Source organism: Myotis myotis, unplaced genomic scaffold (genome assembly GCF_014108235.1).
Source record: "Myotis myotis isolate mMyoMyo1 unplaced genomic scaffold, mMyoMyo1.p scaffold_m19_p_9, whole genome shotgun sequence".
NCBI classification, from domain to species: Eukaryota; Metazoa; Chordata; class Mammalia; order Chiroptera; family Vespertilionidae; genus Myotis; species Myotis myotis.
In genome coordinates, this window is record NW_023416401.1 from 40651957 (window position 1) to 40671806 (window position 19850).

The following is a 19850-nucleotide window of genomic DNA, read 5'->3' on the forward strand; positions in this document are numbered from 1 at the left end:
GCCTGGATGCCGTGCTCGCAGCAGCTGGCTCCACGTCCGCCCACGTCCACAGGGCTCCCTTGAAACACAGAAGGAAGAGAGAGGAGCTCTGTCGGCAAGACGCACCTCCAGGCGCAACGATCAGATCGTATCAGCGCATCTCCACGACACAAAGCCCTTCTCACAGGTACAAGTCCCTGCAGCAGCGAACATGCTTCCCGACGAGGCAGACTTTCCACTCGGGAATGACTCACCCTCAGCCCGGAGTGTCCAGCGAGAAAGTGTTGCTTTATTGGGTCTATTTCCTAACTACAGAGATAGCGGACGCAAACATCAAACATTCCCTTTCCACATGACATCCATCAGAAGTGTTTCATGCAAGTCTACGATGCCACACGCGAGGCGGGTTCTGGGGTCACAGGCAGGAGGGGCGCCTGCGGGGAGCAGGACCGTGTGTACGCACACGTAGCCACACATCTTCAATTCTTCACCGATATGTGCACATGTGACCAATGTGGCTTTCACATGTTCGTTGAGTTAAAAAAGTAAGACATACTCATACAGAAGAACGTTTTAAAAATAACTTTTTCGGTGGGAGAGTCTCCACCGTCGCGTTAGGTTCAATGAGGACCTACAGCCTGCACTCGCGGCTGCAGTTCAGGCAGGTTCCAGGAGGGGGCATAACTTCCTAAGGCACAAGTATCAGGTTAAACATGTTTTAATTAAACCATGCTTTTTTTTTTTTTTTTTTTGGTTACGTGAAACAATAAATTGTGGCTAGGAGTAATGTGTAAGAAGCTGTTAACGGTACAAAATGCAGCAGTAAAGCTTACACTACCCTATCTGTTAACAGTAACTAGTCTGAAACCTACTACAATCGCCGCGTATTAAAACGTTTTTGGTAATTATTTTCTTACATGAAGCAGAGTTATAAGGCTTCTGTGAAATAATAATCTTATAGCCGAACAAATATATTACACTCCCTTCATAATGTTATTTACAGTCACTTTCCAATTTCACCATGTGGTAACACAGGGTGTTCTGAGCGCACCTCCCCCGGCTCCTAAAGTGCTCGGTTATCTGCACGAGACGAGAAAAACGTAGGCCTGTCGGGGGTGACGGGCCCAGTGGGAGTAGCTGAAGAGCCAGGTTTGATGCTGGTTATTGCTGGCGCAGAAGCCCTTGCTGGGCCAAGACCGCAGACCACCTATTTCTTATTTATACATAAATATGTGCCTATATATGTACATACATGCAAATGCAAGACCTGTCCTGTGACAGATTTCTTTTCTTGTCCAGTAACCTATCTTCTGCTATTCAACCTACTTGTGCTAATTTCGAAGCCAGATTAAAAACGAAATCCTAGCATACTACAATGGACAAGCCTATGGTTTTAGGAACACAGGGGAGGGAAGGGTATTATGAAAGAGCTGAGATGAAACACTGGAAGATCCCTAAAATGCACTGAATAAGGCAACAAAATCATATAGCACAGCCGCCCAGGAAAAGCTGAAATAAAGTAGGGAACGAACGCTCAGTTTTCCTCACAAATGCCTCGCTTGCCAGTGTTCGCCTGCTTTTTGCAAAGTTTGATCAAGCCTCTTGATGAAATGTTTTTATAGCTTTGCTCCAATAAATACTCTCCTGGTGGCAAGTTTAATGCTTACGTCTAAGATGCCCTGATGCTGTGGTTGGATTAAATAAGGCACTTCCAGTACTGAAATCCAGGGGTGCCCGAGGGTGCACTGGGGTCAGGCTGCCACAGGGGTCACTCCCATGGGGGTGCCGTCACACAGTCTGTCTCCTACGCTCACTCCAGCCCACCCTTTATTTTCTTCTTGAGATGACTTTTCCTTCAGCAGATGGAGTTTCCTTCCTTCCTTCCTTCCTTCCTTCCTTCCTTCCTTCCTTCCTTCCTTCCTTCCTTCCTTCCTTCCTTCCTTCTTTCCTTCCCTCTCTCCCTCCCTCCTTCCCTCCTTCCTGTTAAAGAGCTACTTCTTTGTACGTATAACACATCTTCAGTAAGTCGGAAGTTCTGAGTGGTACCAGTTGTGCTCAGTTTATTTAGTCAGAAGTCTGGATGCTGAACCTCCACTGTCACCCATCGACACCATGTGGCTCCTGAGTGAGTCCCGATGTTGCCAACTACGAATGGGTGCTGGTGCTGGAGAGGTCGTTTCGTATTATTTCATTTACTGCAAGAAAACAGAAATAAGAGAACGCATTAGGAGACCACCACTCTGCGTGGAACCGTATGTAAATAACCAGCAATTCCATCAGCCACGCTTTCAGGATGTTAAGTGCAGCCTGTGAGAAAGGAACTGGCTCCCCTCCTGACTCTTGCCACGTCCGCAAGATGTGCTGAGCCCGCAGTGCGGCTGCCCAGGACCTGGCTGCCGTGACTCAGGCGCTGGTGGCGGTGCAGTTCCTGCTCGCGGTGCACCAGGGGCTCCCCAGGTCCTGAGTGCATCTTCTTCCGGCAGGAAAGCACCACCGAGGTGTCCGTGGGTTCGCAAAACCAACAATTGGCACCCACATGGAAGCACCTCTGGAAGTCCACGCTCGTTGACCACCCCTCGGCCTCATCGTCAAGTCGGAGAGGGGCCAGCACCGGCAGCAGGAGCCCCCTCTGTGGGGTCTCGTCCTTCATCTCTGGTTCCTTGTCCACGGCCACTATCAGCCTGTGATTTTTGGCAGCCAGAGAGGAAATGAGCAAAGGCCATCGAGAGTGAGCTGCACAACACCCCTCCCTCCACCACCGATGGGCACCCAGATAGGGGAAATGTCACCAGGGAGGTGTCACCACGGTCACTTTCCTGACAGAACTGGGAGGTGGGGAGCTTGTGCTCACGTCACGGAACTGCCAGGTTTCCCTCTGTTGCCCAGATAAACTCCATGTGTTTCTGCAAAGGCCCCGGCCTATCCGAGGGTGGCTTCCTGAGCAATTAGTTGGTGCACATTTCATCTCCCCCACTCCCTTCCCTAAATTCCCTTTCAACATCCACCCCCCCCCCCCCAACTATTTTAAAGAATAACAATAATAAAACACAGTTGGGGGAACCAGGAATTGTGTCATGGGACCTGATAACAGAACTCACTGGCAGGAACCCCAACCGCAAACTTCAAACCCTGGCTCTTCCCAAAGGTATGGCCTGGCCGGGACCCAAGGCCATAGGGTCCACCCTCTGCCCGAGCCCACCTGCGGCCTGGGCGAGGGGCTCCAGCTGGCTGCCCGCAAAGGACACAGCGGGGCCCAGCCTGAGACAGGGACGTGACATGCCACAACTCCCCTGAAAATGGCGAACCAGTGACTGGGACAAACTGGGAGGGACTCACCCTCTCCTAGGGCTCGTCACAGCTGCCGCTGGGCAATAGCGACGCCCAGAGCTCAGAGCAGATATCAGGACAACACTTGCTGAGAGCGTGCACGAGGCGGCTCTTAGCTGCAGGTGGCTTTTCCGCCACAGTCCTGGGCACCGTGGAGAAGGGAGGGCAGCCCTGCCATGTCTGTCAGGCCCAGGCAGCTTTCTCCTCATCCTCCCAGGCATCTGCCCGCAGTGACCTCTGGGCTGAGATGCTTGCTGAAGCACACAGGGGCCCGGGACGCACAGGTGATGTCCCATTCTTTCCCATTTCACTTGTTACGCTCTTTCTTCTTTAGGACATGTGTCCATTTGTTATTTGGCAGGACATTGCTACATCAAAGGACATTTTGACAAAGAAAAAATCACCAATGTTGAGTTTCTACAGGGTGTGTCAGGGTAAGCAGAAGGCTTACTGCAGGGAGGGTGTCTCACACCAAGAGAGTGTGTGGAACATACCTAGAAAGACACTGGTCTTGTGGGCAGAAAGCTAGTCCCTGGTGAGGTGACAGAGACAAGTTACTACAACACGACACTGCGGCACCACGCCTATTTCTGCAGCACCGGACTGTCCACAAGTTGCTTTCAGTGTCATCATCTCATTTATTCCTAAAACAGACCTGAGGCCATGGGGGCAGCAACAGGTTTGGGGCCAACATGGCAAGGTCTGGGCTCCTAGGTCAGCAGTCCTCCCGCCGGGCAGCAGGAGCACAGGGAAGGTGGAAATGGATGGCAGAGGGTGACTTAATCCAGGGTGCTGACCAGCCATGACCTACCAGGCAGAGCAAAGGATCCCAAGTGAAGAAGTGATGGCCCCTTCAGTTACCCTACAGCAAGAGAAGGGTTTTATTTCCCACCCCATGACCAGGGATAACAAAAGTCCCAGACCACAAATGTGATCTAGTAAGATTGGTGATTCTGTGGTTGAAAAGGTCTGAGGGGACATAATGATGGAGAAGAGGAGGGAGGTCTGAGGGAAATAATGATGGAGAAGAGGAGGGAGGTCCAGGGGAAATAATAATGGAGAAGAGGAGGGAGGTCTGAGGGCAATAATGATGGAGAAGAGGAGGGAGGTCTGAGGGAAATAATGATGGAGAAGAGTAGGGAGGTCTGAGGGGACATAATGATGGAGAAGAGGAGGGAGGTCTGAGGGAAATAATGATGGAGAAGAGGAGGGAGGTCTGAGGGAAATAATGATGGAGAAGAGGAGGGAGGTCTGAGGGAAATAATGATGGAGAAGAGGAGGGAGGTCTGAGGGGACATAATGATGGAGAAGAGGAGGGAGGTCTGAGGGCAATAATGATGGAGAAGAGGAGGGAGGTCTGAGGGAAATAATGATGGAGAAGAGGAGGGAGGTCTGAGGGAAATAATGATGGAGAAGAGGAGGGAGGTCTGAGGGCAATAATGATGGAGAAGAGGAAGGAGGTCTGAGGGGACATAATGATGGAGAAGAGGAGGGAGGTCTGAGGGGACATAATGATGGAGAAGAGGAGGGAGGTCTGAGGGGACATAATGATGGAGAAGAGGAGGGAGGTCTGAGGGGACATAATGATGGAGAAGAGGAGGGAGGTCCAGGGGAAATAATGATGGAGAAGAGGAGGGAGGTCTGAGGGAAATAATGATGGAGAAGAGCAGGGAGGTCCAGGGGAAATAATGATGGAGAAGAGGAGGGAGGTCTGAGGGAAATAATGATGGAGAAGAGGAGGGAGGTCTGAGGGAAATAATAATGGAGAAGAGGAGGGAGGTCTGAGGGAAATAATAATGGAGAAGAGGAGGGAGGTCTGAGGGAAATAATGATGGAGAAGAGGAGGGAGGTCTGAGGGAAATAATAATGGAGAAGAGGAGGGAGGTCTGAGGGAAATAATAATGGAGAAGAGGAGGCAGGTCTGAGGGAAATAATGATGGAGAAGAGGAGGGAGGTCTGAGGGGACATAATGATGGAGAAGAGAAGGGAGGTCTGAGGGGACATAATGATGGAGAAGAGGAGGGAGGTCTGAGGGAAATAATGATGGAGAAGAGGAGGGAGGTCTGAGGGAAATAATGATGGAGAAGAGGAGGGAGGTCCAGGGGAAATAATGATGGAGAAGAGGAGGGAGGTCTGAGGGAAATAATGATGGAGAAGAGGAGGGAGGTCCAGGGGAAATAATGATGGAGAAGAGGAGGGAGGTCTGAGGGGAATAATGATGGAGAAGAGGAGGGAGGTCCAGGGGAAATAATGATGGAGAAGAGGAGGGAGGTCTGAGGGACATAATGATGGAGAAGAGGAGGGAGGTCTGAGGGAAATAATGATGGAGAAGAGGAGGGAGGTCTGAGGGAAATAATGATGGAGAAGAGGAGGGAGGTCTGAGGGGAATAATGATGGAGAAGAGGAGGGAGGTCCAGGGGAAATAATGATGGAGAAGAGGAGGGAGGTCTGAGGGAAATAATGATGGAGAAGAGCAGGGAGGTCCAGGGGAAATAATGATGGAGAAGAGGAGGGAGGTCTGAGGGAAATAATGATGGAGAAGAGGAGGGAGGTCTGAGGGAAATAATAATGGAGAAGAGGAGGGAGGTCTGAGGGAAATAATAATGGAGAAGAGGAGGGAGGTCTGAGGGAAATAATGATGGAGAAGAGGAGGGAGGTCTGAGGGAAATAATAATGGAGAAGAGGAGGGAGGTCTGAGGGAAATAATAATGGAGAAGAGGAGGGAGGTCTGAGGGAAATAATGATGGAGAAGAGCAGGGAGGTCCAGGGGAAATAATGATGGAGAAGAGGAGGGAGGTCCAGGGGACATAATGATGGAGAAGAGGAGGGAGGTCTGAGGGCAATAATGATGGAGAAGAGGAGGGAGGCAATAAGCAAAGCAACTATAATCTTCTGGTTCCTCAAGGTGACACAGACCACAGGAAAATAACATCTGTTTGAAAAGCTAAAAGGGGAAGAAACTTCATAAGTGGGCTTCCCCTACTGCCCACGGTCGCACCTGAACCTGGCGGAGCCCCTGAAGTGGGTGTGAGTGTGGAAACCATGCAGCGTGTCCTGAGCCATCCAAGGGCCCGGTTCCCATGTTGGCCCTGCTATCTGACCCTATTGGGGACGTCAGGAGAATGAGGAGGCTGGAAGGGCCCACCCAGTGAGCAAAGCTCTCGCCTGCCTGTCATCGTGGTCCACTGGTTTCTGATGAGCAACTGGCCCTGCTTCCCTTCCAACAACATGACGCTGGAAGTGCTGGGTCATTAGACCCTGCTTTTCCAAGCCCAGCAATATCAAGTCGGGATCACAGATCACAATGTTTCAGACATCTTGGGGACTCACTCAAGAACCATCACACATGCGTCAACATCCTCTAGAACAGTGGTTCTCAACCTTCCTAATGCCGCAACCCTTTAATACAGTTCCTCAAGTTGTGGTGACCCCCAATTTAATTGTTACAAACTGAACATAATTAAAGCATAGTGATTAATCACAAAAACAATTTGTAATTATATATGTGTTTTCCGATGTTCTTAGGCGACCCCTGTGAAAGGGTCGTTCGACCCCCAAAGGGGTCACAACCCACAGGTTGAGAACCGCTGCTCTAGAATCTCCCCTAAGCACTCCATGGACAACAAGCCATGATGGACAACCATACACTGCGGAGTGGATGACGTCCCCCGCAATGTTCTACACAGCTGAGGATGGGTAACCATGAAGTTCAGAGTGGGCAAAGTCCCACACAACCTTCTACACAACTGAGGACCAACAAGCATAAAGCTACCCTCTCTTCCACAGCTACAGCCTGTGTTGTCATTGAGTCAGGAAAGCCACGAGGGTTCCCGTGTCACAGATGGACGGAGAACCCATCAGGAAGGGCTGAGGAAGGTTAAGTATTTCTTTGATGACCGGGCCGAGAATAAAAACCTGGGACCCTCTTGCCCCGCTCCAGTCCTGGCCACAACTTCCTATTTCTCTTCCATGAGGTCATGGTTCCGAGTCCGTATCAGTTCACAGCTACCCTGGGCTCTGCGCGGGCTATTTTGGGAGTGGCTTTCTCTCTTTGATATGGTCATGTCGATGACACCCACGCTTTCCCACAATGTCTTCTTTCTGCTGATAGTTTCCATTTCTTATTCAGCTTTTCCACCTACACCAAGGTTTTTCTTTATAGAAGTATTTTGAACTGCAGGTACCATGTGACCCTCACAGCTCGTCAGAGACCTGAAAGCGGAACCTTTGCCTGGCTTCACGTCAGATGTCCCTCAACAGGATGTGGTGAGCTGTTACACCACAATTTGATTTAATAAGAAGGGTTTTTTCCCTTATATTTAATTTTTTCACTAAAATGCTCCTAAGGTGGAAACTATTGCTTTTTTCTAAAACTTATGTGGCAGTTCGAACTCGTGTTCTAATCTGGGATGTGTATGCAGGATGTATGTATGTGTGTCCTACACACCCAAATCCACCTCTACATACATATCTGAAGTTGAGTGAAAGGGAAATTAATATTTAAAAAAAAAATACAAAAGCTAAAATGTACAGCTTTTTACCTGTGCTTACCTTATCTGTAAATATTACCCAGATTCTTGCTAAGAAGACAATCGCTAGGTTCTTCACCAGTAGTTGTACAAATGAAGGTGAAGTGCCCTTTTTAAAGTAAAATGTACTTTCATTAATGAATTTCTTTTTTTGGATCACGATTTTGAAAAGGTTGACATAAAGCCTCATGTTGCAGTGCAATATCCAAGGTCCATCTCTCAGGGTCACTCATGGGTTTTGTATGACTACTGACAGCCGCGCAAATAGGGAAGGCATTGTTGGAGTTTGAATATTGTTTAATATGGTTGTCCTTCTCAATGCCTAGCTTTTAGGCAAAGCTTCTGAATTCATGGTTTCTGAAAGCAACAAAGAATCTGAAATCTCATTTTAAGGACTGAGCAAAGCACTTATTCACCCAGTCCTCTGGCTCCTCAGCACTGGCACAGACAGTAATCTGGATATTTGCAGCATCCTACAAGGAAGGAAGGACAGATACAGTGGCTGCGAATTTTGTACATGGAGAGACCATGGCACACTCAGCTGAGAGGCAAGGATGTTGAGACCAGGACCTGGTGACCAGAGCATGGCTGCTGCCCCACAGCACCTCGGGCCTTGGTTCTCAGAGCTTCTGACGGCACTTGCGAGCTGCACTGCAAGTCGATGGTAGGTGCAAGCTGTTTTCTAATACTTACTAAAAGGTCATGAAGAGACCAGGAGCTGTGGTCCCCAAGAGGGTGCTGGGAGGGTGGGCGGACACAGGCCTGTTGTTGGTGCCTGGGCCTGTTGTCCCTCCCTTCCTAATTCCACCACCGTCCCCTTCGTCTGGTCCTCGCTGGTTTCACCCGTTCAGAGCGCAGACGTGGGGTTCCCAAGGGGAGGAAGGAGAGGGCACAGCGATTACCCCCTTTTCTGAGGCAGCTTCTCTCAAGAAAAGCAAAACATCTACACCCACCACCAGCAACACACACACACACACACACACACACACACACACACACACACACACACACACATGTGCGTGCACGGGTGGTTCTGCTGGAGCTAACAACAGGTTTTTTTCCCCCCCAAGTCCTTTCTCCTGTACCAGCTTTTATGTGCTTTAAACATTTTGTTTTGTTAAAAAGGAGAAGAGGGACATGACCAAAGGAACCACGTGGGACCTGTCACCTACTTTCCACTGCATTGTAAGAGCACACATGATGGTCAGCATTTCCTTTGCTCTAAAACACACGGAAGGTGAACCGGGTGCCCCGTGAAGATCTCGGTGCCCAGAGACTGCTGACATGCACCAAGCCTCCAGAAGCCCCAGCCGCCAGGCCCCTAACTCACACTGTTTCACATGAAAAAGGCGGGCGGAGGCCTGACTGGGACAGAGCAGATGTTCTACCACATGGGTGTGCTCTACCTGCTGTGACTCGTTCTTGGGAGTCGGCGAGTAAGTGGCAGCCGCCCACCACCCGCTGCGAAGGCCTCCTCCTGGCTGGGACCCGGGGCTCCAGGCCCGACTGCAGTCTGGACAGGATTCCACAGCGTCACCTGTCTCCTCAGTCCCAAGCTTTATCACCCACGTCCTGCTCGCTACTCTCAGGGAAGGGGTGACAGTCATGCTTCTGTGGGGAGGGGCTTTGAGTGAAGGGATAACAGTGTCACTTTAACCTGCAGGAGGAAAGAATGGCCGCGGAGAAAGCCGTGTCCTGGCAGTTAGCGTGGCCCGTAGATCCCAGGAAACGTAGGACGTTACGTGACCAGAGTTAAGATAGAAATGAACCCTGGAGGAAAAGTGCCCCCTAAAGAGTGACGGAAACTACAGCGCATATCTAGGTGTGTTTGCCTTTAAAGATGGCCTGACGTCCCCTTGTCCAGCGTTGCCTGGGCCATGCGACGCTTTCTCGGATGGCCACCAACCAACGCTGACACCCACACTCCTGAAAACCCTGTGATTTCCTTTCCCACTTTGCTCAGTCCCACATCCTCCCTGCATTCAGGGCACAGCATTCCAACCATCGCACAGAGAAGCATGAGGCAGCGGCAGCGCGGGGGCCTGCGGCCGTCCTTTGGAAGGCCAGCCTGAGGCCTCTGCAGGCTGAGCGCTCGCTGTCGGGAGAAGGGGCTGGAAGACCAGCTCCTGTTCTCGTTTCGCCTCTGAAGCCCCGAGTGATATGGTTCCCGGAGGAGCTGGGGCCTGAGGGTCCCACCTGAGGAAACAGGAGGCTCGGCTTAGGCCCCTTCCTGCTTTACGAATCGGGGATTTTCAGTCATCGAAATGGAGACTAGCGTTCCATGTGCTGGGGAACACACAACGCATGAAGCTCCTGGCCTCCCTCCCAGCTCTCTGGGAGGCGGGGAGTATGCTTATTAGGGAAACGGGACCAGAGAGGGCAGGAGATGAGCCAGTCCTCGCACAGCAGGGAGACAGAATCAGGGTGGAACCCGGCTCCCGCTGGTGGGATGCTGTGCCGTCAGGATTCCACCAACGTCAGCAGAGAGGGTGGGGCTGCCAGCTGGTGGCTTCCTCAGCCTCAGGCCAGTTTTTTAAATGGCACAATTGCTAAAATGCTCCATCCAAAGCTCAAATCACCTGCTTGTATAAAGAAAAGACGTGTGCACGCACTAGCACTTTCTGATAAACTTTCAGTTTACTGATTGTCGGAAAAAGGAGAAAATTATCGGGCATGTGAGTGAAAGTCACAGCAGTCTGGAGTTAATGCAAAGTCTGAGCTCAACCACAAGGTGCACATGTTCTCACAAAGACACACAAGGTGAACAAGACGGGGCTTATCCTGCTATGCGTTTAGTTTCCACGTTTCTTACAATGCGTGTGTATCCCTTTTATTACCAGGACAAATGCCTGTGTAGGCTTTTAGGTTAATGCAAACGTTAGCTGTGTCTTTTCACTTCTCTCATACGGAATCGGCCAGGCAAAACCATGGCCCCACACCTGGCCCCAGAGTTGTGGGCTCTGGGGAAGGGAGAGCCAGGGAGGTAGGCACTAGGAATTTTTAGATGGATGTCCACACAGATGTTGATTCTAGTTCCCTAAGAACTGGATTTGGGCTTACAGAATAAGAAATCTGGCTCCTCAATGTTAATGCATTCATTCATCCTTGTTTTTTTACAAAAGGGTAAGAGGGAGAAGGACCACACCTTGCAAGTAGCACTTTTATCAATTAAACCCGTCTTTGTTGACATAGGTACCTATTAGCTTAATTACAAAAAAGCTTTTTAAAGCATTTTCCTCTTCTTCAATAGTTTTGTTAGTTCCAGTAAGGAAACCAATTGTACTAGGAATTTTAAAAAAAATTAACAGTATTCATCTACTGCCACTTAGTAAATTAGCCAGCCCAGCAAGGGACACTGTCATTTTTCTGTGCCTGGTTTGGTAACATGCGAAAATGTTGCTTTTCCACGAAAAGAACAATTTCTTCAAAGCCATTATTGTCGTCTAAACAAAAGCAAAATGCGAAGCACAAAGTCTTCATGATTCCACCACGGGGTCCACACAGGATCACTTCCCACGTCGCATTATGTCCCAGGGATTCTGTCCAATTAAACGCTGACCACAAATAAGTACACAGCACAAAAGCAGCTCTCACTTCTTACTCCACGTTCCTCTGAGGGACAGAAAAATGCACAATCCTTACAGGGGACGAGTCAGAAACGTCTCAAAAAAAAAGCCAAAACAGCTTTCCAAGGAGCAAAACAACACAGGAAGGACATTCTTTCCCATTCCTATAAGTAGGAGATAATTTTAAAAAGCATTTCTTAAACGTTCCCAGAAAACACACCTTCAGCTAAAGTTAGTATTGTAACCTCAGAGCATGACAACTGAGGTGGACACAAGGAAACCAGAAATATCTCAGGCCAAACTTGTTCTTAAAGACGTCCCGTTCGGGAAGTCTCTGAGTCGCTTGTTGTCCTAAACCTTTACCATATCTGCTGATTCTGGGAGGGCGAGTCAAGCCCTAGGGAGCACGCAGCTGTTCGCGCGGCTGTACCTTTTCCCACAGGGGGGCAGAGCTGCGCTCCCCATGCCTACGGTTTTGGGGGACTGCTGAATGCCCAGCGCTCACGGTTTCCACTGGTTGTTATTTAAGGACTTAAATAATTAGAGGAGGTGTGAGCTGAGGATGTGAAAACACCAGGATGGAGGCCACAACTCAGAGATGAGAAAGTGGAAAGCGGGGAGCACGCTTTAGTTCCACGACGACAGTGCATCTGCGCCCCGAGAGCACCTGGGTGGGGGCCCTGTGGAGAGCGCAGTGGTCTCTCTCATGTGGGTTTTGATTTCTTCAGAAGAGGCAACCTCTTAGGACGTCTGCCGTAAATACCTGCCCCTGCCCAGGGGGCGCTGGGTCAGCAGGGGCAGGTATTTACGGGGAGCCTGCTGTGTCCACCACGGCCTCACCCGGCCTGTCAGGCAGCCGCCCTGGCACCTCTTGAGCCAGGCGCTGCCTGTGACTGTGGGTTGGAAACAGGGCGATTTGGCCATGAGTGTATCACAACCACTGTAATTCTGAAAATGCAGAGTTGCAACATCACTAAACTCGTTTTTTACTTTCAGCTTTTTTTTTTTTTTTCGAAGATGCTTTGTGAAGCAGTGGAAAATAATACAGTTTCTCAAGTTTCATTAAAAAGTAAGTTCTCGGCTTACTTGGGGTGTCCTGGACCGATTTCAGCCTTCACTTATTTTTATCTTTTTAATCCTAATCAACCACTGCCACGGGGCCTGCTATTTTGGGAAGGAGAGAGAACAGGGCAGCGGTGGGACTGACTGACAACAAGTCACCGTTTTAATAAAACATGACCCTCCCAGCTGGATGTGGGGTTGGCTGATGAACACTGTTGTTACACGGGCCTGCCAGCCATTAAAACAGAATAATTTTCCTACCTTCAGTACCGCTTCCTTATTTAGCCTGAATTCTCCAAATAATGCAAACGCCCCGTGTGGAAACTCCGGCACCCGTGGGGACCGGCAGCCACGTGACCGGGCGTTTCCACAGGCTCGTCCTCCTCGCCTCTCTCCGCCGTACGGCAGGGCGTGTGCTGGCCACATCACCTGCCCATTATTTTATCTATGCCAAACCCACTCCGCAATCTCTCACTGGGATCATTAAACTGCCAACAGCATGTTTCCAGGGCTTTCTTTGTGTTACTAGAAATATATTCTCTCAAATGGCGAAATTTCTATTCAAACAGAATTAACAGAATTGAAAAAATAAAACATTTAAAAGCTCCCTTTAATTAAAAAACAAACAAACAAACAAACAAACGGGCCCGGAGAAGGAGAGACTGCTGCGGGTTAGGGTAGGTTTGCTGTGAGACCAGGGGACTCAGAGTGAAAGGCAGGAACAAAGTGTGGCTTCCGTCTTGGTGGGGCAACGGATGAGCTGGTCAAGGCCAAATGCTGCTGCTCTGAGTCTGGGTGTGAGAGGCCAACGTGGCCCATCAGCCCTCGGCACCCATCAGGCCGTCCGCTGGCGCCCCGGAACCGCTCACCAGCTGCCGGGTTTGGGTCAGAAGATGCTGCGCAGTAAGGAAGCGACAGTTCCGGGGTTCGTGGGAAATGAAACCCACCTTCTTGTCATGAAATGTGACTTTGAACCAAATCCTCACCTTACCAAAGAACTATTAGTAACTGTGTTAGGTGCGGTCAACGGCATTGTGACCCTGGAAGGAAACGGCCACTTGAAAGACGTAAGTGGTATGTGCGTGAGGGACGGAGGGGTGGAAAGGTGTGAGGCCTGGGAGCTGATTTTTATGATCTCGGCACCACAACTGAAGGACATGATGGAGTGAGGGTGTCCGATCGTGCCCGCCCTGGTGATGAATCTGGGTGAGGGGTGTGCAGACCCATCATACTATTCATTCTATTCTTGTGGATGTTTGAAATTTTCACCATTAAAAGCCAACACTATCTTCAGAGAGAAACCGGAACCCAAGGGAAGATGGTGATTGGCTGGTCAGCCTCCCACGTCTGACCCGCTCTCTGGGCACCCAGGTGAGGCGGAGGACACCAGGGGCATCCTGGCCCCGGCCCCACACCACACCACAGGCGCACCGGGCCTGCCCCTGCTCCTCGTGACACTGGGGACCGGCCGAGTCACCTGGAGCTGGAACGGATGCAGATTCTCAGGCCCACAAGACCCACTGAACCAAAACACTTGAAGAGCCCAAGATTTGGTCCTCCCCCACACGGATGTCTGAGACACAGGGGTTAGTTGGGGGCGACCAGGAAGTGCTCAGAAGCCTTTTGGGTGCCTTGGGAGAACTCTACCCTTCATTTACTTCCCTAGTGCTGCTCACCTTCAAATACCCTAACCTCATTCAAATCTTTAAGAGGAAATTCTGTGCTAGTTTTTTTACAAAGTGAAAATGTAACACTACGAGTGACATTTTGCTTGAGGTTTGAGCACAGCCTAAACATTCCGAGGAATGCAGTGTCGAGTAACACGCAGGCTGGGGAGTGATGGACGATGCCATGTGGCTGTGGTGCTGAATGGAAAAGGGGGGAGGGATGCAGAGAATCGCTTGGAAAAGCTGGATCCTCACTGGGGGGCAGGAGGTCACCCAGCCCAGATCTCAGGGTCAACACGCAGCTCTGATTTATTCCTCAGGACTCAGGCTTGGGGACCAGCACCCCAACCCCAGAGCCACCTGGAGATAGTCACCTGGAGCCCATCCTCACCTGCAGCTTGTGGCACAGGACGGCCAAGATGGGGTGACAGCTCCGCTCAGCTGCTCTGAGCCAACGGGCCTCTGCACAGCAGCCCGGGGCTTTGAGTGTTGAGAAAGGAATTAAGATGACATGCAGATGTTCTCATTTTCATTGTTAGAATTTGCAAGAGTTTTTAAAGTGCTATTTAAAGTTACTGATGCCCCTCCACACTTCTTAGACTGAATTCTGCAAGGCCACCTCCATTTCACAGGCACAGAAACTAAGCTGAAGCAGAAAGACAGCGTGTGAGAACTGAGATCTGCAATGGGGGTGGCCCCTCCACGAGCCTGCACCCACACAGGTGTGTGATGTCAGTGCGGGTCAGCAGCTGCATCCTGGTGGGTCCTTGCAGCACATGGGCCTCAGCCACAGCCACTGCTGTCTCTCCTTGGTGGAGAAGCTGGTGAGAAGTGAGGAATACAGCTCCTATTGTCTGCCCGCCATCGCCAACATTCGCCCTCCACTGCCCTGTCATTGGCTGCCATCTCCCGCCATCACCAGCCATCTCCAAGCCATTGCCCCACCATTGCCCACCATTGCCCACCATCACCCCACCATCACCTGCTGTCTCCCGCCATTGCCCGCCATCCTGTAGCTCCAGGAATGGCTGCAGCCACAGCCCAGAGGGAGAGAACAGCAGCCTCCCCTGAGTCACAGCAGAGGACACAGGGCAGGATTCTAGTCCTGCAAGCTGTCCCTCCTGCCACTGGTGGACCAGCCGAGGCAATGCAAGCCCCCTGTGATCGAGTGGGCTGTAGCCGCTGCTCTTGGCCACCAGTGCCCAGCCGGAAAAGCAGTTTTGGGCAGGCGTGAGAAGATGTGGGGTGCCCCAAAGTCCAGGGTCTGGATGTGGTGCCTGCAGAGCAGAGTTGTGCTTTGGTTCTTCGTCTGGTTTGCTGCTGGTGGGAGAAGCCCGGGGGCAGAGAGCACTGGGTTAGCAGCATCAAGTCTTTATTTATTTTCTTTTGTTGTTAATCCTTGCCCAAGGATATTTTTCCATTGAGCTTTAGGGAGTAGAAGGGATGGGGAGAGACAGAGAAATATCGATGTGAAAGAGACACACCGCTTGGTTGCCTCCCCCACACACACCCCCATCAAGGTACATGGCCTTGACCGGAATCAAACCTGGGACCTCAGTCCGAGAGCTGACGCTCTATCCACTGAGCCAAATGGGCTAGGGCAAGTCTTTCTTTCTTTCTACCTCACAGCACTGCCTTTAGTTCAATTTCAACACAGAGTCCCACCTCGCACCTCGGAATCTTGGGCGGTACTATGTGCTGGCATCTCAGGTGTGCTGTCCTCAGCTCCACGTCCTCTCCGAGCCATTTCCCAGCCAGCAGCCCTATCCCTCAGGCCGGCCAGAGAGGAAGTAGCGGAGGCCCCGAGTGTCTGTCCTCTGCACACCCCACGGTGCGCCTTCCTCCCAGGGACTCAGCCTCAGCCGCGGCATCTCCAGCAAGGGTCCCACCCAGACCTCTGCGGAGCTCCACGCACAGCTCCCCATCGTAGCTCCCCACTGCCTGAGGCTGCCTTTGCCTCTCACCACCCACACCCGGCCCGCATCCTGCCTGTCCCCACACGGGTCCGGAATACGAACACGTCCACCCACTTGTCCTCAGGTCCACCACTTCCACAGCCCACTTGGCCACCGGCTCTCAATGGGGTTCTCTAGGCACTTCCCACCCACAGCCAGAGCGAGCACTGCCGAGGCGAAAATCTGTCCTTAAGGGCCCGTGTGCCCCTGGGGAGACCCATCTCCTCGTGCCCCTCTGTCCATCCCACCCCAGTGGCATCCAGGTGCACCCTGACACCTCTTCCCGAGCCTGGCTGTGATGTCTGTGCCCCAGGATGCCCGCAACCTGCTCTCGGCCTCTCCCAGCCACCTGAGGAAGGCCACCTGGTGCCCGCCCCGTCCTCGACAGAGGTGCCTGCTGAGTCCATTCTCACTGCACAATTCTTTAACGTCTTGTCCACACCCCCCACAGGCTGAGCCCACTCTAAGGGTAAAAGCTGTCCCTGTGAATGTAGACAAAACTGACCAGCATGGGGCCTGTGTTTCCACGCTGTAAAGGTCTGGACAGAAAGATCACAGGAGGCACGAAGAACAGTGCACAGGGACCCCGCGCGTCAGTTACCCTTAAACATTCCCAATCTGGAAAACTAAAGGTAGGAGAGAGAGGCCAAGTCAGAAAACGCACAGGCAAAGGAGACAGGTCCCATAATCTTTAGGACATATCGACCCTGGCGTGGGAACAAACACCCGAGATTGAATTTTGGTATTGATTATCCAATTATTAATCTTTACAGAAGCTATTCCAACACTGCATGTAATGAGCAATTCATCAAAGCATATTAGGTGCCATGGACGTTGCAGCCAGTACGAAGGGCCATTAAGTCCTTGTAATTGCACATTACTGGGCTTTCGTTCTCCTAAATCGAATCAGCGGGACCTCACGCACGCGCTCTGACCCTCCGGAATGACTCTCTGAGGATGTGCCCCCGCTAACCACCAAGACCAGCAGCCCGGCAGAACCCCTAAGACCACCTCAGCCAGGTAGTGGGACAGCATTACTAAGGACACTGGCAAGAACAGGTGAGGAAATCACCTGCATTTCCTTCCTGAACACAGACAGGAGGCGGGGGGCCGTGAACTGGGGGCCACGGTACAGTGGGGACACCTTCCCACTTCCTGGGGGAAATTCTTCCCACCAACCACTCCCAAACCTGACAGCGGTGGGACCTCCCGTGGAGTCACACCAAGTGCAGTTCCCGTGTGAGCAGAGACACCCGAGCAGATGACCCGTCCGCCTTGGCCCTGGACTGGATTCCTCTCCAAGTCCCTCCTGATGCCACCCTGAGCCCTCAGGTTCACCGTAACCATCGCCTCTGCGAGTCCCTGGGCTCCTCACTGGCAGCGTCTGGTGGCACTGCGCTGTCCTCCCGCTGGGGTTTCACGGTTCAGGCACATGCCCTGCCCTTGTCCTCATGGCCTTGTCCTCATGGCCCTGCTGTGCCAGAACTACATGCAGAACCTGCAGACACTGGGTGCCCATGTCCGCAGTAGAAAGCTGAGTGCATCCCTCCGTGCGTCTCTGAGCAGCACCTGGGAAGTCTGCTCAGGGCGCAGTCACTGCCGTGGAAATCTGCATGCTGTTTGCTGCAGTTTTTCCTTTTCTTTTCTACAAGCTGTCTGTTTGGAAAATTTAATTCTTTCTCTCTTGGTTTAAATTTGGTTTCTGAAGAAGCCTTAAAATATGTCCTCAGATAAAACACTGACTAGGTAAGAAACAAGCTACTTGGAGAGACCTGTTCACCGTAGACGTTCAGCAGACCAGTGAGACCATTGCTGCCCCTGGACTGAAGCTGCTGCGGCTGGCCATGCGCCTCACTGAGCCTCGGGACATGTCTGTAGCCTGTTTCCATAACAACAAGTCATAAAGACCCAGATGACGTGGAGGGGACCCCAAGCACAGTCCAGGAGCTGGGGGGGGGGGGAGGGGGTTGGAGGAGAGGGGTTCTATGTTCTGCACCTGCACTCTCCACAGCTGTGGGACATTTAAAATCCACTCCCTCGTTCAAGAGCAAAAGTGCACATTTTACCAAACGCCCTGGAATTCAGCTGGACAAGTGGAGATCACTGACCTAATCAATGTGATCAATACTTTAGAAATCCCGTGAGTGTCAAGACCCTGGTGAACGGGCCAGTGAGTGACTGTGTGCATCCACAGTTCCTCTAACCAGCAAGTGGTGCTGAGAGACCTGAAGGAATTACGATTAAGTCCTCTTCTGCTCACCTTCCTGCCATTTAGGAAGTGCATGGGGCATGGTGAGGGAGTGGGGCACCATCTGCTCACACCTGGCTCCTCTACAGGCCGCCTCCCCCTGCCCCGCCACCCACGTCTCAGCCACTCTCGCCCCCCTCAGGTGGCCGGGGGCTTTGAAGACTCAACAAGGGGGACAATGTAGGGGAGCTCTGGTCAACAAGGGTGCACGTGGACATCAGTATTTTTATGAGCCAGAGGCCATGAAACCTGTTGCCAACCTAGCCCTGAAATCAGAGAGAAACAGGAAGCCGCCCAGAGGAGGAAGCCGCGGGCGGGCGAGGGCCTGGTGATGCTGGGGAAAGGCTCCCTCGGAAGCCCAGGTCAAAACTCAGCTCCCAGGAGCCTGCCGCCTCCGGAGAGCGCTCTCCAACCCATCAATCACCCACTTTCCATCTGCCGGCTTCTCCGCAATGCTTTATTCTACATTATCACGGCAGGAAACGGCACGCAGGGTGGAAAGCTGGCATTGGATCCAGTGGAAACCACCGTTTCCCTCCTAGGGAGTGAGAGAGATTGTGAAAAGAGCATCAAACATCGTGGTTCACGGTTCGTGTGGTGATGAAGATAAGGGGTGGGGAGGGGTGCTCGGATGAGTTTGAAGGACAGTCAGACCTATGCTTGAAATGCTCTGTAATCCAGTTCAAACACCTCATTAACACACAGACATTCACTAACAGTTTTGAGCCTCTTTCTCTTTTCTTTCTTTCCTTTCTTTCTTTCTTTCTTTCTTTCTTTCTTTCTTTCTTTCTTTCTTTCTTTCTTTCTCTCTCTTTCTTTCTTTCTTTCTTTCTTTCTTTCTTTCTTTCTTTCTTTCTTTCTTTCTTCTTTCTTTCTTCTTTCTTCCTCCCTCCCTCCTTTCTTCTTTCTTTCTTTCTTTCTCTTTCTTTCTTTCTTCTTTCTTTCTTTTTCTTTCTTTCTTTCTTTCTTTCTTTCTTTCTTTCTTTCTTTCTCTTTCTCTCTCTCTCTCTCTCTCTCTCTCTCTCTCTCTCTCTCTCTCTCTCTTTCTTTCTTTCTTAAAAAAATATACTTTTATTGACCTCAGAGAGAGGAAGAGAGAGGGAGAGAAATAGAAACATCAGTGATGAGAGAGAACCATTGATTGGCTGCCTCCTGCTCATCCCCCTTCTGGGGATCGAGCCCACAACCTGGGCATGTGCCCTTGACTGAAATGGAACCCGGGACCCTCAGTCCACAGGCCGGCGCTCTATCCATTGAGCCAAACCAGCCAGGGCTGAGCTCCTTTCTTAAATTAAAACGCATAAAAATACCGACATATGGCTCCTGCCCCCCAACATGCGTAGCTGTCCCGTAGCGGCCTTTTTAAGTGTGCCGCAGACGCTCCTGCCGAGGCCAGAGCAACCGCTCAGGTGACGGGGGGACGGCCCCTCCGGCTGGCCAGCGGCTGCCACCTCACTCACTCCATCCATCCATCCATCCATCAATCCATCCATCACCTCTTCTCTCCAGCCATCTGC

The 19850-nt window shown here is 51.3% G+C and overlaps 1 protein-coding gene across 8 annotated transcripts in view; it reads right to left on the minus strand.

Moving 5' to 3' along the window:
• Positions 1–248: 248 nt before the first annotated feature.
• The window catches only part of NFATC1 (nuclear factor of activated T cells 1), a 100697-nt gene continuing 81095 nt past the window's right edge, over positions 249–19850 (minus strand). For all 8 annotated transcript variants that reach the window (XM_036323791.1, XM_036323788.1, XM_036323789.1 and 5 more), the window contains one exon: positions 249–2174. In XM_036323791.1, the coding sequence (XP_036179684.1) occupies positions 2172–2174 (3 nt within the window). In that variant the 3' untranslated portion in view covers positions 249–2171. The remainder of the gene's footprint in view (positions 2175–19850) is intronic.